At 43.6% G+C, this 14,209-nt stretch overlaps 1 protein-coding gene and 1 long non-coding RNA gene across 2 annotated transcripts in view; one reads left to right on the top strand and one right to left on the bottom strand.

Moving 5' to 3' along the window:
* The window catches only part of LOC311053822, a 452,603-nt gene that overhangs the window by 199,851 nt on the left and 238,543 nt on the right, over window positions 1-14,209 (top strand). The window lies entirely within an intron of this gene.
* On the bottom strand, window positions 8,833-14,208 carry LOC311053576 (complement C1q tumor necrosis factor-related protein 3-like). Its single transcript, XM_084069185.1, has 4 exons — window positions 14,195-14,208; window positions 13,889-13,963; window positions 10,851-10,979; window positions 8,833-10,079 (listed from the first exon to the last, which is right to left on the bottom strand). Exons 2-4 carry the CDS (start codon window positions 13,941-13,943, stop codon window positions 9,787-9,789), a joined length of 477 nt encoding a protein of 158 aa, XP_083925311.1. The 5' UTR covers window positions 13,944-13,963; window positions 14,195-14,208; the 3' UTR covers window positions 8,833-9,786.

Here is a 14,209-nt window from a genome sequence, read left to right as displayed (position 1 = left end):
TGTGATCTCCGCCAGGAGAGTTTTACCCTCCGTGTGTGTGTCCGTCTCAGCCAAGCTAACATTGGTCAAGTGACACGTGACAATATGTAATATAAATAGGTAAGACAGGATTAATCAGGAACAGTACTGGCGGAGACCTGTGCTCCGAGGAGCACATTTTATAGTTAACATGTGTTTGATTTTGAAAGCCTTGTGTTGATATTTAGCCTTTTGTGGGGCATGGATGGTTCAAAAATAGACTAAAGTTACTACTGTTAAATCCTTGTGTCTCCCTCTCTCTTCCTTCTCCTCCTCTCTCTCTCTCTCTCTCTCTCTCTCTCTCTCTCTCTCTCCCCCCCCCTCACAGTCTAGTTGGCTGCTGCTGGCTGTAATTGTCTCGACCCGGCCGAAGGCGTGGCTGAGACTATATTCTGCACCGTATTTGTGTGTGTGTGTGTGTGTGTGTGTGTGTGTGTGTGTGCGTGCGTGCGTGCGTGCGTGCGTGCGTGCGTGCGTGCGTGTTTGTCTATGTCCGAGCAGTTCATATCTGGAACCGTTGGTCCAATCACAGCAAAGCTTTGCACACAGGGCCTCCATTGGGCTCAGGGCAGGAACTTCACGGCGGCCACGAGGGCCATGGCCGTTGTTGCCCCTCTCTTTGGCCGTGTGCCCCTCGAAAAATGACCTGCCCCACTGTGGCCTTCATGCCCCCTCCGCCTGCCCTGCCCCACGGCCACTGTGGCCTTCATGCCCCCCCGCCTGCCCTGCCCCACGGCCACTGTGGCCTTCATGCCCCCCCGCCTGCCCTGCCCCACGGCCACTGTGGCTTTCATGCCCCCCCGCCTGCCCTGCCCCACGGCCACTGTGGCCTTCATGCCAGGGGCGGACTGGTCATTTGGCATACCCCCGGTGGGCCGCTGGGCCAGTGGGCCGCTGGGCCATCCAAAAAAAAAAAAAGATTAGTTACGTTAACGTTTGGGCTGGGATGCTTTTCAGAGGTGGTGTAATTTACATTGGGCTGTTGGGTTAAAACAGAGGTGGTGTAATTTACATTGGGCTGTTGGGTTAAAACAGAGGTGGTGTAATTTACATTGGGCTGTTTGTCACGATATCGCCGCGGACAGAAAGGTGGATCCAAATGCAGGACGCGACACAGTATAACGTTGAAATAATGGTACTTTACTAGAAGTTTAGGTTACAAAACAAGGTCACCTCTTGCAGGAGGGAAACAGACAGGAACAGAAACAACACCGTAACAATGGTTATCAACCCGCAAAAGGCCACCGGCTGGAAAGTCTTAAGTAGCCAACATAAGTCATTAGCCCAAGGGCTTGCAGCCGGGCGTGCTGCGGGTCCGAGCTCACACACAGGCCAAAATCAGAGTCAGAGAGGAGGAAGGGGGCGGGGCCGAAACCCCGCACCGTGACAGTACCTCCCCTCCACGGGACGACTTCCAGGCGTCCCAGAACCGGGGGGGGGGGGGGGGGGGCAGAGACGGGACCGGGGGGGGCACTGCCAGGGCTCTGCGCGGAGGGCATCGGCGCAGAGGGCGCAGGCAGAGTAGAGAGAAGAGGCGAGGGTCGAGGCCGGGAAACCAACCGGGTCCAGCCGAACAGCGGCAGGGGAAAGCCGGAATGGCAGGCGACGAACCGGGGCAGAGACGGGGGGGGGGGGGGGGGGGGGGGGGCTGCCAGGGCTCTGCGCGGAGGGTGTCGGCGCAGAGGGCACAGGCAGGGCGAGAAACCAAGGCTGAAGAGGAAGGGCCCGGGCAGCGACGACTGGAGCACGGGAACCAAGTGGACCTGCCGAGACCGCCAGCCAAAACAGAAGGAGCGGACGCCGCACCGAAACTGGCGGCGCCCCTCCAGGCCCGGACGTCTCGGCAGGCCGCTCGCCGTTCGTCGCCGCCGACCCGGGGCGAAGGAAGAGCTGCAGACAGGACAGGTAAGAAAGAGAGACAGAGGGGGAAAAACCAAAGCAAGGCAAGGTGAGCTCAGAACAAAACCACAACAGCAAAAACAAACTCAGAACTAGTAGAAAACAGAACAAAACAAGAACTTAACTTTCTACTTAGGGCGCGGGGGTCTCACTGGACCGTTGTTGATATGGTGGCCCCCCCCTTCGCCACAGTAGAAACATAGTCCAAGCCGGGCCCGCCGCTGCTTCTCCGTCTCGGGCTCCGGCGGGAACCCTACCACAGGAGGAGGAGCAGGACGGTGAACAGGAACAGGACGGCGAGAGAGAAGAGGATCGGAGGACACCGCCCGGCGGGGACAGTGACTCTCCCTCTCGCGGGAGTAACCAGGACGACTCCCCGATGACGACCTCCATCGCCGGGCTCGCGCTCCCTCGGGGGAGGGAGAGTGGTGACGAACCCGAGGCAACCCCCGACGGCGGGAACTCCGCGGGTCGGAGGCCGGGTACGGGCCCTCACCCGCAGGTCCGAAGATGAGGAGGACGAAGCCGCGGGTTGCGGGGTGGAACTGGAGTCTGCTTCGGGAGCAACCACCTCCAGAACGTGGGAGCGGACCGTCGCCGCTTCCGCGCGCGCACTGACGGGCGCCTCCCCCGCCTGGAGCATTCGCTCCCACCAGTTAGAGACACGGAACAGGATCGCGGACTGGCCGCCCGACAGATTGGTCTCGAGACGCAGCAGGCGATCATCCATGCGGCGCAGAGTGTCGAATATGGCGTTTAAACAACCCATGATGGTCACGCCATCTACCTTGCCTCCAGGCGCGGACGCGCGCCCCGCTGGATCCATGGTTGGCGGGTTGATACTGTCACGATATCGCCGCGGACAGAAAGGTGGATCCAAATGCAGGACGCGACACAGTATAACGTTGAAATAAAGGTACTTTACTAGAAGTTCAGGTTACAAAACAAGGTCACCTCTTGCAGGAGGGAAACAGACAGGAACAGAAACAACACCGTAACAATGGTTATCAACCCGCAAAAGGCCACCGGCTGGAAAGTCTTAAGTAGCCAACATAAGTCATTAGCCCAAGGGCTTGCAGCCGGGCGTGCTGCGGGTCCGAGCTCACACACAGGCCAAAATCAGAGTCAGAGAGGAGGAAGGGGGCGGGGCCGAAACCCCGCACCGTGACACTGTTGGGTTAAAACAGAGGTGGTGTAATTTACATTGGGCTGCTGGGTTAAAACAGAGGTGGTGTAATTTACATTGGGCTGCTGGGTTAAAACAGAGGTGGTGTAATTTACATTGGGCTGCTGGGTTAAAACAGCGGTGGTGTAATTTACATTGGGCTGCTGGGTTAAAACAGCGGTGGTGTAATTTACATTGGGCTGCTGGGTTAAAACAGAGGTGGTGTAATTTACATTGGGCTGTTGGGTTAAAACAGAGGTGGTGTAATTTACATTGGGCTGTTGGGTTAAAACAGAGGTGGTGTAATTTACATTGGGCTGTTGGGTTAAAACAGAGGTGGTGTAATTTACATTGGGCTGTTGGGTTAAAACAGAGGTGGTGTAATTTACATTGGGCTGCTGGGTTAAAACAGAGGTGGTGTAATTTACATTGGGCTGTTGGGTTAAAACAGAGGTGGTGTAATTTACATTGGGCTGTTGGGTTAAAACAGAGGTGGTGTAATTTACATTGGGCTGTTGGGTTAAAACAGAGGTGGTGTAATTTACATTGGGCTGCTGGGTTAAAACAGAGGTGGTGTAATTTACATTGGGCTGTTGGGTTAAAACAGAGGTGGTGTAATTTACATTGGGCTGTTGGGTTAAAACAGAGGTGGTGTAATTTACATTGGGCTGTTGGGTTAAAACAGCGGTGGTGTAATTTACATTGGGCTGTTGGGTTAAAACAGAGGTGGTGTAATTTACATTGGGCTGCTGGGTTAAAACAGAGGTGGTGTAATTTACATTGGGCTGTTGGGTTAAAACAGAGGTGGTGTAATTTACATTGGGCTGTTGGGTTAAAACAGAGGTGGTGTAATTTACATTGGGCTGTTGGGTTAAAACAGAGGTGGTGTAATTTACATTGGGCTGCTGGGTTAAAACAGAGGTGGTGTAATTTACATTGGGCTGCTGGGTTAAAACAGAGGTGGTGTAATTTACATTGGGCTGCTGGGTTAAAACAGAGGTGGTGTAATTTACATTGGGCTGCTGGGTTAAACACACACACACACACACACACACACACACACACACACACACACACACACACACACACACACACACACACACACACACTTGCGCGCACGAAAAATCTTGAAAGTGTGTTTTTTTAACACAAAATTCTCTTCTGGGGGTCCCTGGCACAAAACATTTTCAGAGGGGGTGTCTGCGGCCAAATGACATTTTGGGGGTCCTTGGCACAAAAAGGAAGATAACCACATCATTTCTGACGGGCTCATTATTCTGTATTATGATCTAGGTTGGGCACAGTGTTGCCAGGTTGGGCTTGTTTGTCTGTAAAGTCGCTTGTAAATATTGGTATTTGTAGGACACGTTTTTTTTTGGGGCCCGTTTCTAAAGTGTAAAGGTGCTTATTTGGACTTTGCTTTATAGGTGTAGAACCAGTGGTGTAAAGTAACTAAGTACATTTACTCAAGTACTGTACTTAAGTACAATTTTCAGGTACTTTTACTTTAGTCCAATTGTCTATACTTTTACTTCTACTCCACTACATATCAGAGGCAAATATTGTACTTTTACTCCAATACAATTATTTGAAAACTTCAGTTACTAATTACTTTGCAGATATAAATGATTACATTATAAAACATACATTACCCACTTTAGCCCTATTTTATACCTAGGCTATTTGAAAATAGCAGATCTACACGGTCACAACGCGCCGTCCAAAAACCGAAACCTAGTATCCCTTTTCTGAGGAGAACTTTAGCCAAAAATAGCAGATCTACAAGCCCACAACGCCTCGCGCTGCGAGGCGTTGTGGGCTTAGTGTTGGTGCACGCCACTGACTCGAAACGAGTATGATTGTCCTCCTGTAGGTCGGTCTGGTCATCTGTGGGTCCTCAGGTGGCTGTAGAGGCCAATCCGGGATCCACAGTCTCTATTGCAGTGGGGGCATATGTAAGTGGTGGTGGTGGCGGTGTGAGGAGCTGTTTTGGTGGTGGATCTCTCCTTTCTTTGTTGCCTCTTGGTTTCCGTGGCACAGTGGAGGTCCTTTTCCAGGTGTGCCGTGCCTTCATGGACCATCCTGCTCCACACGTCTCTCTGGGGGACAGCCCCCTCCTCCCAGTTGGTGAGGTTGAAGCGACATTTCCTCAGGTGGGTTTTGATGTTGTCTTTATACCGCTTCTTCTGACCCCCTTGGATATACATTGGCTATTTGTAAAACAAGCCTAAGTAACAAAACACAAACAAAAAAACAAACAAACATGAGAACAAGGTTCATAAACTACACATTATATTTGTTTAGTTCTGTTTTATACATTTCAGACCATGATAGATGATACAGAACAGTTCCGGTGCTCCTCCACTAGGGGGCATACCTACCTAGACTACAGCTTTGGAAAACAACAATGTATGGGACGGGGCTCCATCTTGTGGCCGTAGTGGGTAGTGTTTCCATCTCACCTAGAATCATGTCAACCTTTTTCATATCAAGGTCCATTATTTATTCTGCATTTGAGCCACAAATTACCACCATTTGATGAGATTTAGACTCCCAGACCCCAAATATATATTTAAATATTAGCTGTATTGATGTTGGTTCCATAGGAAAGATAAACAGGCAAACGTTGATCAAAATAACAATTCTTTTGTTATCTGCAAGTAATGCAGATAACAATAATTTAACTCTTGAGAGGTTAAAATGGTTTGGTTTCATTTTAAACTCTACCACTCTGCCACTCTACCCCTGAGCCACTGCCACCTCGCAAATAGGCAGAAAAGCCCCCCCGAGTGACACTTGGGGACGTGACCAATCAGCCATAAATAAGTGACGGGTTGAGAGTGAGAATCTGTTGATTTTTTCAGTTGCGGGCGGCAGTGGCTCAGCGGTAGAGTGGCCGGTTAGATTGAACTGGAAACTGCAAGGTTCCTAGTTCTATCCTGGGCTGGGGGGCTCCCCAGAGTTAGTGTTGAAGTGTCCTTGAGCAAGACGCTGAACCCATAATTGCTCCCGATGAACAGGTTGGTGCCTTGCATGGTTTCCTCCACTGTGTCTGTGTGTGTGTGTGTGTGTGTGTGTGTGTGCGCGCTATGTGAAGCGTTAAAATAAAATCGCTACATAAATGAACCATTTCATTTGCTCCATTTAATGATAAATGATGAACATGATATAAGGATGAATAAATGACGTCTGACTGACCACAGGATCTCCTCTTCAGCTCTGCAGTAACGTTGTTATATCTGGACTGTATAGCCGGTCAGAACTGGACTGTATAGCCGGTCAGAACTGGACTTTAGCTGAAATAAAGCCTGACCGTACGGGGGTTGAGTCATATAAACTCATGCAGATTCACAATAGACCACCGAAGTCTGACGTAATTTACGCATCCTTTGTTCGTCTACCTGGTTCGCAGTTTTCCACCCCCATTCTGAATCCCATAGATGTGTTTAATATCGTGTCAAATAAGAACTGTGTTCCAAAAATAAACAAATGACCCCGGCGGTTTGACTCTTATGGATATGAAGCATCAACTGACGGTGAGAAAACGATAATGTTACTTCCGCCGAATTAGTTACATTTTCGCCAGAAACAGACTGTATCAAATATAAGTGACTGACTATCATAAACGATACAGAGCCTCCTCCCCGACAATATCGCCGAGACAGTTTGTTTATTTTTGGACCACAATTCTTATATGAGACGATTCTATGATGACCCAATGTTATTCTCCATAGAGAAATGACTTTACGAACCAGAGGATGAACGAGTGACGTCAGGACTCCGGTTGTCTATGGAAGCTCTGAGAGGTTTAAAACTCTATTTGAAATCCATGCCAATGTAACTGACAGTGTTTGTAACTATAAGTTAATATCATTTGTGTTATTTCTCATAATAGGGCTGTATTTAAGTTAATTTGTTATGCCTACATTATTTATGTGTGTTTTAGCAATGCTTTTATTTTGAAGTGTCAAAGTCACGTTTGTGTGTCTCGTTGGTCTGCTCTCACGTGACTTGGATTCACAGGACTTTTGCATTAAGCAACAACAAGGTGCAGAAGCTCTGTTTCATGTTGGTTCATAAGAGACTGTCTTTTTAACCGTGCATCCAAACTTTACCACAAAGGTATGTTACAATGCGGGTTGTGTTTTATTTGTTTGTTTCATGGGTTTTATATGTACTTATTACTGTTACTGCACTTCCACAGTTTGTGGTGGTGCTGTGCAGCAGGACTGGTGGGAACCACAAACCACATACATGCACTTTAGAAAGAGTTTGAGGAAGGAGTTAACTTCTATGTTCATTGTGTTTGATAGCAACATAGAGGCTCATGTACATAATAGTTTATTGCATTCACCCAGCATGGTGGTTTATGACTAAACCTACTTTGTTTTGTGATGTTTAGATAATATGAAGCAACTACAAGAATCAAGCCCAAAGTCGCTGATTATATGCAGACATGGCAACACTGGTAAACAGGAAACCCCTTGATATTGAGTAATGGGAGATTCCATGTGTTTATGTAGGTGTTTGGCAACGGCTGTGAGCTGAGAGCTGCTGGTGGTACGATCAATGGACCATAGTAGCAGGTATGTGCACGCCATAGCAACGTAGTCATTCTAATTATTCTAATTATGAGAGAGCAGTTTATATGATCACTGAAAGAAGAGTATTCATGTACATGACATCAGCTCACAACGGGTCACTTCACCACCCGTTGTGAGCTTGTAGATCTGCTATTTTCAAAGGATAATAGATTGTAGATCTGCTATTTTCAAAGGATTATAGATTGTAGATCTGCTATTTTCAAGTAGCCAAAGTTTAAATAGGGCTTGAGTGTTTTGTAATAATAATTCAAATCTACAAAGTAATTAGTAACTAAAGTTTTCAAATAATTGTAGTGGAGTAAAAGTATAATATTTGCCTCTGAGATGTAGTGGAGTAGAAGTAAAAGTACAGAAAATTGGAAATACTCCAGTAAAGTAAAAGTACCTCAAACTTGTACTGAAGTGCAGTACTTGAGTAAATATACTTCGTTACTTTACACACCACTGCCACTGCCAGTAGCTATCAGGATTAGGGGTTCAACAATGAATCAATTTGATCTATTATACATATTTTTAAAAATCAATACTTTATCAAAGAGATGAATAATGTTGGGACATAATGTAACCCAGGCTTGAAATGACCCTGAATTTAAAATAGTTCATGGGATAAATAAATACCTTCATTTCAGTTGATTTATAAATAAATACCTTCATTTCAGTTGATTTATAAAGTGCTAAAAACTATTAAAAAGTGCCTTTTGGAATAACATCCATTTAAGTTATAAATATAAATATACCTAAAATGTTGCTTTAGTCTGTTTTAAAATGTAGAACAAGCTATTATACATGAAAGGAAAAAACGCTGCAAAACAAACAACAAGGTGTCTTACAGGTTTCTGCTAAAGGTAAAAACTACCTGACTCTGTTGATTGCCTTCCTAAGTGAGCCTTGTATCTGACAATGTATAAAGTCACCAACTTTGAGACAGGATTGTGTTGTTTTAAAAACATGTTTTTGGGGGTTTGAGTTAATTTCTGCCCGACAACAGAGATTTACTTAAATATATATAAAGAAGAAATATATGAAGATACAAGTTTTCTGTATGACATCAGTATATAAATAATACAATACAATAAAATACATAATAATACAATGACAAATAATCATTACAATTAAAACATACAACAGACAAACAACAGTGCTTTAGAATGTGTCTTTATTGACAACATGAACATGAACATTACAGAAGCTCTTTAATGTAATGAATGTGTCTTTATTGACAACATGAACATGAACATTACAGAAGCTCTTTAATGTAAAGCTATCAGGACAGTGGTGGAAGAAGTACTCACAGGTTTTACTGAAGTAAAAGTACAAATACCATTTACAAGTACAAGTTACAATTGAGACATTTACACTCTTATCCAGAATGACTTAGAAGTAATGTAGAAATACTCTATTACAAGTAAAAGGTCTGTAAAAGTACAAAAGTATTGTCATTAAAACATACTTACAGTACTCTTTATGCAGAAGGGCCTATTTAACCTTTTTATATTTGTCTTAGAATAATAGCAGATCTACAAGCTCATAATGTGATGCATTGCAAGACGTTGTGAGCTTGTAGATCTGCTATTTTGGAAGAGTTGAAGTATAACATTGTGCTTAAAATATATGTTTTGTTTTAGTAATCTAAATCTACACCTTAAAGTAATCAAATAATTGTAATGGAGTAAAAAGTATTGCCTCTGAGATGTAATGGACCCCAAATCAATATGTGTTTATCTGCAGACCCCCATCTGGGACCTCCATGAGAGTAGATTTGGTATTTGGTATTTTCTAAATTATTCCTCATGTTTCAAGACTTTCCAATGTATGTCTTTTTAAACAGCAGATCTACAGGCTCACAACACACCAGCGTGAGCTTGTAGATCATCATAACATACTGGTTTAAATGCTTTATGTATTTACTTTGTCTTCCTATATTAACACGTTTAGCTGGGGACCCCCCGAAGGACCCCCGGACCCCACTTTGAGAAACACTGACATGAAGTATTGAGAAGGGGACGTAATGAAGTCAAGTAAAAGTATCTCTAAATTGTACTCAAGTAGAGTATTTGAGTAAATGTACTCAGTGAGTTTCCAGCAGTGTCAGTAGCAGAGTTACAGAGAATAGAGCAGAAAACCACTGAATGTGTTGTGAGTGTCTGTGCTATCATAGAGCCTGATGTTACTGCCACCAGGCATCGTCATGTACACTCTGTCTCTCTGCTCCAGCTCTATGATCACTCCATTAGACACGTATTCATACCCATTATCAGTAGTTCTGTATCCATAGTTCTTAATGAGCTGCTGATCATTTTTATACATGTAGACCCACACAAAATTTGATGACTCATAGCCGGCTGCAGTGAATCTGAACTGATAAACTCCTTTCACAGGTGCGGAGAACTGACCTGGAACACACACACACACACACACACACACGCACACGCACACGCACACACACACATATTACATTACATTACATTACATTACAGTCATTTAGCAGACGCTTTTATCCAAAGTGACTTACAATAAGTGTATTCAACATAGGTAGGGAATGAAACTACTAATCACCAGAAGTCTTAAGTGCATTTCCTGCAAAAACAAGCAACCAAGAGTAAACCTAGCGCTAAGGTAAAAGCCCAATATATCAGCTACCTACTTTCTTAAACAGATGAGACAAAATAGCAAAATCAAATGAGTACGAGCTAAAACAAATAAGTGTATCGACTAAACAAGATCCAATAAAACAATACAACAATAAAACAAGAGTTCGTACAACTAGTTAACAACAAGTAGGCCAGGCAAAGAGGAAGGGTAGTGTTTCCTGAAGAGGTGGGTTGGTGTGTGTGTGTGTGTGTGTGTGTGTGTGTGTGTGTGTGTGTGTGTGTGTGTGTGTGTGTGTGTGTGTGTGTGTGTGTGTGTGTGTGTGTGTGTGTGTGTGTGTGTGTGTGTGTGTGTGTGCGCGTGTGCGTGTGCGTGTGTGCGTGTGCGTGCGTGTGCATGCGCGCACGTGTGCAGTGATGGCTTGTGTGTGTGCATGTCTTGATGTGTTGCATCTTTGCCGTCCGCAAACATACGGACACACATGGTCAAATGTAGAGCGGCTGGCACCGCTAAATATCACTCACCCTACTTTTAATGTAAAGTTCATTAACATAATTAACTTAATCATCACCTACCTGTAGATGTACTGTAGGCGTTGCCGATGTTAGAGTGAACTCTCTGATAAACCAGAGTTTTTTCATCACCAAATGGTCCAATACCTCCATTACCCAGATAATAAGCAGAGAAGGCCACCTTTGGTTGGTCTGTCAACACAGGAGCATTATCACATTATTATATGACTATAAAAGCATATATTATACTGTTAATGATCATATTATTTATATTACTATGAAAGCATATATTATACTTAATGATCAAATAGTTTATATTATTATGTAACCCTATAAGTAGATAGCTTTTTCAGCAGATGATAAAAACCTCCACTGATTTTTTTTCCTGTCTAAAATGTGTTAAAGCCACAGTATTGACATATCAGATTAATATTCTCATAATTTCTGTGTCTTGTAGATCAGCTATAGCAGTTTATAGCAGCTAATAGGAGCTTGTAGATCTGCTATTTTAGTTTGATTAGTATTTCCACTTTTACTCAAGTAATTCAGATTTTAGGACTTCTAAGAGTGTTTATAACTTTCACTCCACAACTTTTGACTCGACTACATTTCTAGAGAAGGCTGTTTTCTCAGCTCCAAGAATTGTAGAACACATTTATTGACTCTAAAACTGGTGAGTCAAACTGCACAACCAATATTTAAATGTGTAGCTATGATTCTCTGTTTTCATGAAAAAAATAAACTAAAATGGCCCCCAAAAAATAAAATAATAATAATTACTAAGTGTAGTTGTGTGTATGTGTGTATATATATGTATGTATGTATATATATATATATATATATATATATATATATATATATATATATATATATATATATATATATATATATATATATATATATATCCGCGACGCATTTTTTGGGCCGGCAGGATTATATTTTACCGGCCAAAGAATACATTTACCGGCCATATATTATAATTAACGTCACATGCGCGTTTGCACTGCATACTGTATGCACCCAACTGATCATTACACCTTGTTACTTTAGAGCTGCGCTTCTTTCCACTTTATCACAGATGCAATCTGTTCCTGTTTTTATAGATAACTAAATTATATGATCTACTATATCATGCAGAGATGTCGCTTGCCAAAAATGTAATGAATAAAGTGGGCATGAGTGAACTGCTGCGCAACGAATACCGCCTGCTCGCCCCAAAACACAGTCGCCCCGGGGAAAATCCGGCTGTATTCGCCTGGTATTCCTAAACATTATCAGTAAACTATGCCTAAACCTAACCTTATCCTCTTAACCTCAGTAAAACTATACCTAATCCTAAACCTATTTCTACCCTTATCCTCAGTAAAACAAATACAAGAATACAAGAACCGCTGGTCCGCCTGAAAAATGGGGGCGAGGGTGTTTTGGGGCGAGCTGCGGCAGAGCCTTTCCATGCGCGACACCGTCGCCCAACTTTCACCACTTTATCCATTGCAGACAGACAGTCACTGTGCTTGCATAATATCCACGACCCACACGTGTTCTGGACGGGTCCCTTTATCGACAATTGGGTCCGGTTTGGTTCAGATTCTATCACCTCGGAAAATCCCGTTTTTTTTATCAACACACGCGAGCGAACCACGCTGGCTGATGAGGAGGAGACACAGCTGTGTCTATCAGCTGTTTTGTGGCGTATCAAAAATAGCACAGCGCGTTGCGACGTGCTGTGAGCTTGTAGCTCTGATATTTTCAATGTGCGACACCATCGTACAACGAATAGGCGAATCTACTACTGCAGTGCGCAGCAGCAGCAGAGCAGGCTGTCGGGAATTAAACCACAGCCAGATCATGATAAAAACTTTAAATGATTATGTTGTTGTTTGCAGCCAACTACTTTATCCAAATAATAATATTAATAATAGGCTTAAATGATAAAATAGCCTAATAACACCATTTTCCCAACCGGCCACGGTGGCCGGTGGTGTTTATAATTACCGGACAATTCAAACTTTTACCGGTCAATGGCCGGTAAATACCGGCTAACGGAATATTTTTTGATTAGGGTTCGCGGCCAAATACATATCATTTTGAGGGTCAGTGGCGTGCACAGACATTTTGAGGGGCAGGTGCTCAAGTAAATTATACTTTTTTTTGTTTACTTGGTCTGCTCTTTTTTCCCTCTACACCTATACCTCTTTGCCAAAAATAGTACGATCTACAAGCCCACAACGCCTCGCAGCGCGAGGCGTTGTGGGCTTGTAGATCTGCTATTTTTGGCTAAAGTTCTCCTCAGAAAAGGGATGCTAGGTTTCGAGTGGTTATGGTAAAAAGAAAAATCATATCACAAAGATTTGGCAGACCCCCTGTAGTAACTCTGAGAACCCCCTAGGGGTCCCGGACCCCCTGTTGAAGACCCCTGCTGTAAACTGGAAAAAAAAAAAACTTTTTTTTTCTTTTTTTCAAAAGGGCACTTCTGGTCAAGAGGGCAAAGGGCAGGTGCTCTAGCACCACCTAGAGTCTATCTGTGCACGTCTCTGTTGAGGGTCCTTGACATGAAAAAGATTGAGAACCACTGGTCTAGTCGTAGTGTATGGAAACTAATGCAGAGTTACACTCCACGCTTCACTTTAGTTTTGGATTGGAAAGTCATTACACTTATAAAATAACAGATGTAAGAGCTGATAACGCATGGATAATAATAATAATAATAATAATAATAATAATAAGGGTAATAATAATAATAATATTAATAATAATAATAATAAAATAAACACCCGCACCCGACCGGAAGGATCGTGAAAGCTCGGCCGGTCGAGTGCATTCAAGAACCAGTTACCACTTCATCTGTATGACAGCAGGCTGCCTTCTAACCAGTTTAGACCAGTTAACACTTCATCTGTATGACAGCAGGCCTTCTAACCAGTTTAGACCAGTTAACACTTCATCTGTATGACAGCAGGCCTTCTAACCAGTTTAGACCAGTTAACACTTCATCTGTATGACAGCAGGCTGCCCTCTAACTTTGACACATCATTGCTCTTTGGAACTTTTAACTAGGGATAACATGACATGTTTGCTAAAAGTGCTAATAGTAATAATACCTGTTATGAGTCTGCTCACGTTCTCCACTCGATGGTCACTTACATTCAGCCTCATCTCGACGATGGACAGCTGAGCTGAAATAATCACAACATTAAATCACTCATTAATACTCATGCAGTTAGATTTAATAACTTTGAATTTCAGTAGTTTGAGTAGTTGTTAATTTGACTTATGTTATGTTTGTGACATTGTGTGTAAGAACAACACTGGGGTTGCCTAGAGACAATCAGAATCAACAGCCACACTAATCAGTATGTATTGTCAGAGTTTTCAACATGAGTTTTCTAACAATGAAAGTACAATACCTTCATTGTGTCTGT

The sequence above is a fragment of the Gymnoscopelus microlampas genome, assembly GCF_963454915.1.
Source record: "Gymnoscopelus microlampas genome assembly, chromosome: 10".
Lineage (NCBI taxonomy): Eukaryota > Metazoa > Chordata > Actinopteri > Myctophiformes > Myctophidae > Gymnoscopelus > Gymnoscopelus microlampas.
This window is presented reverse-complemented; position numbering and strand designations above follow the sequence as displayed.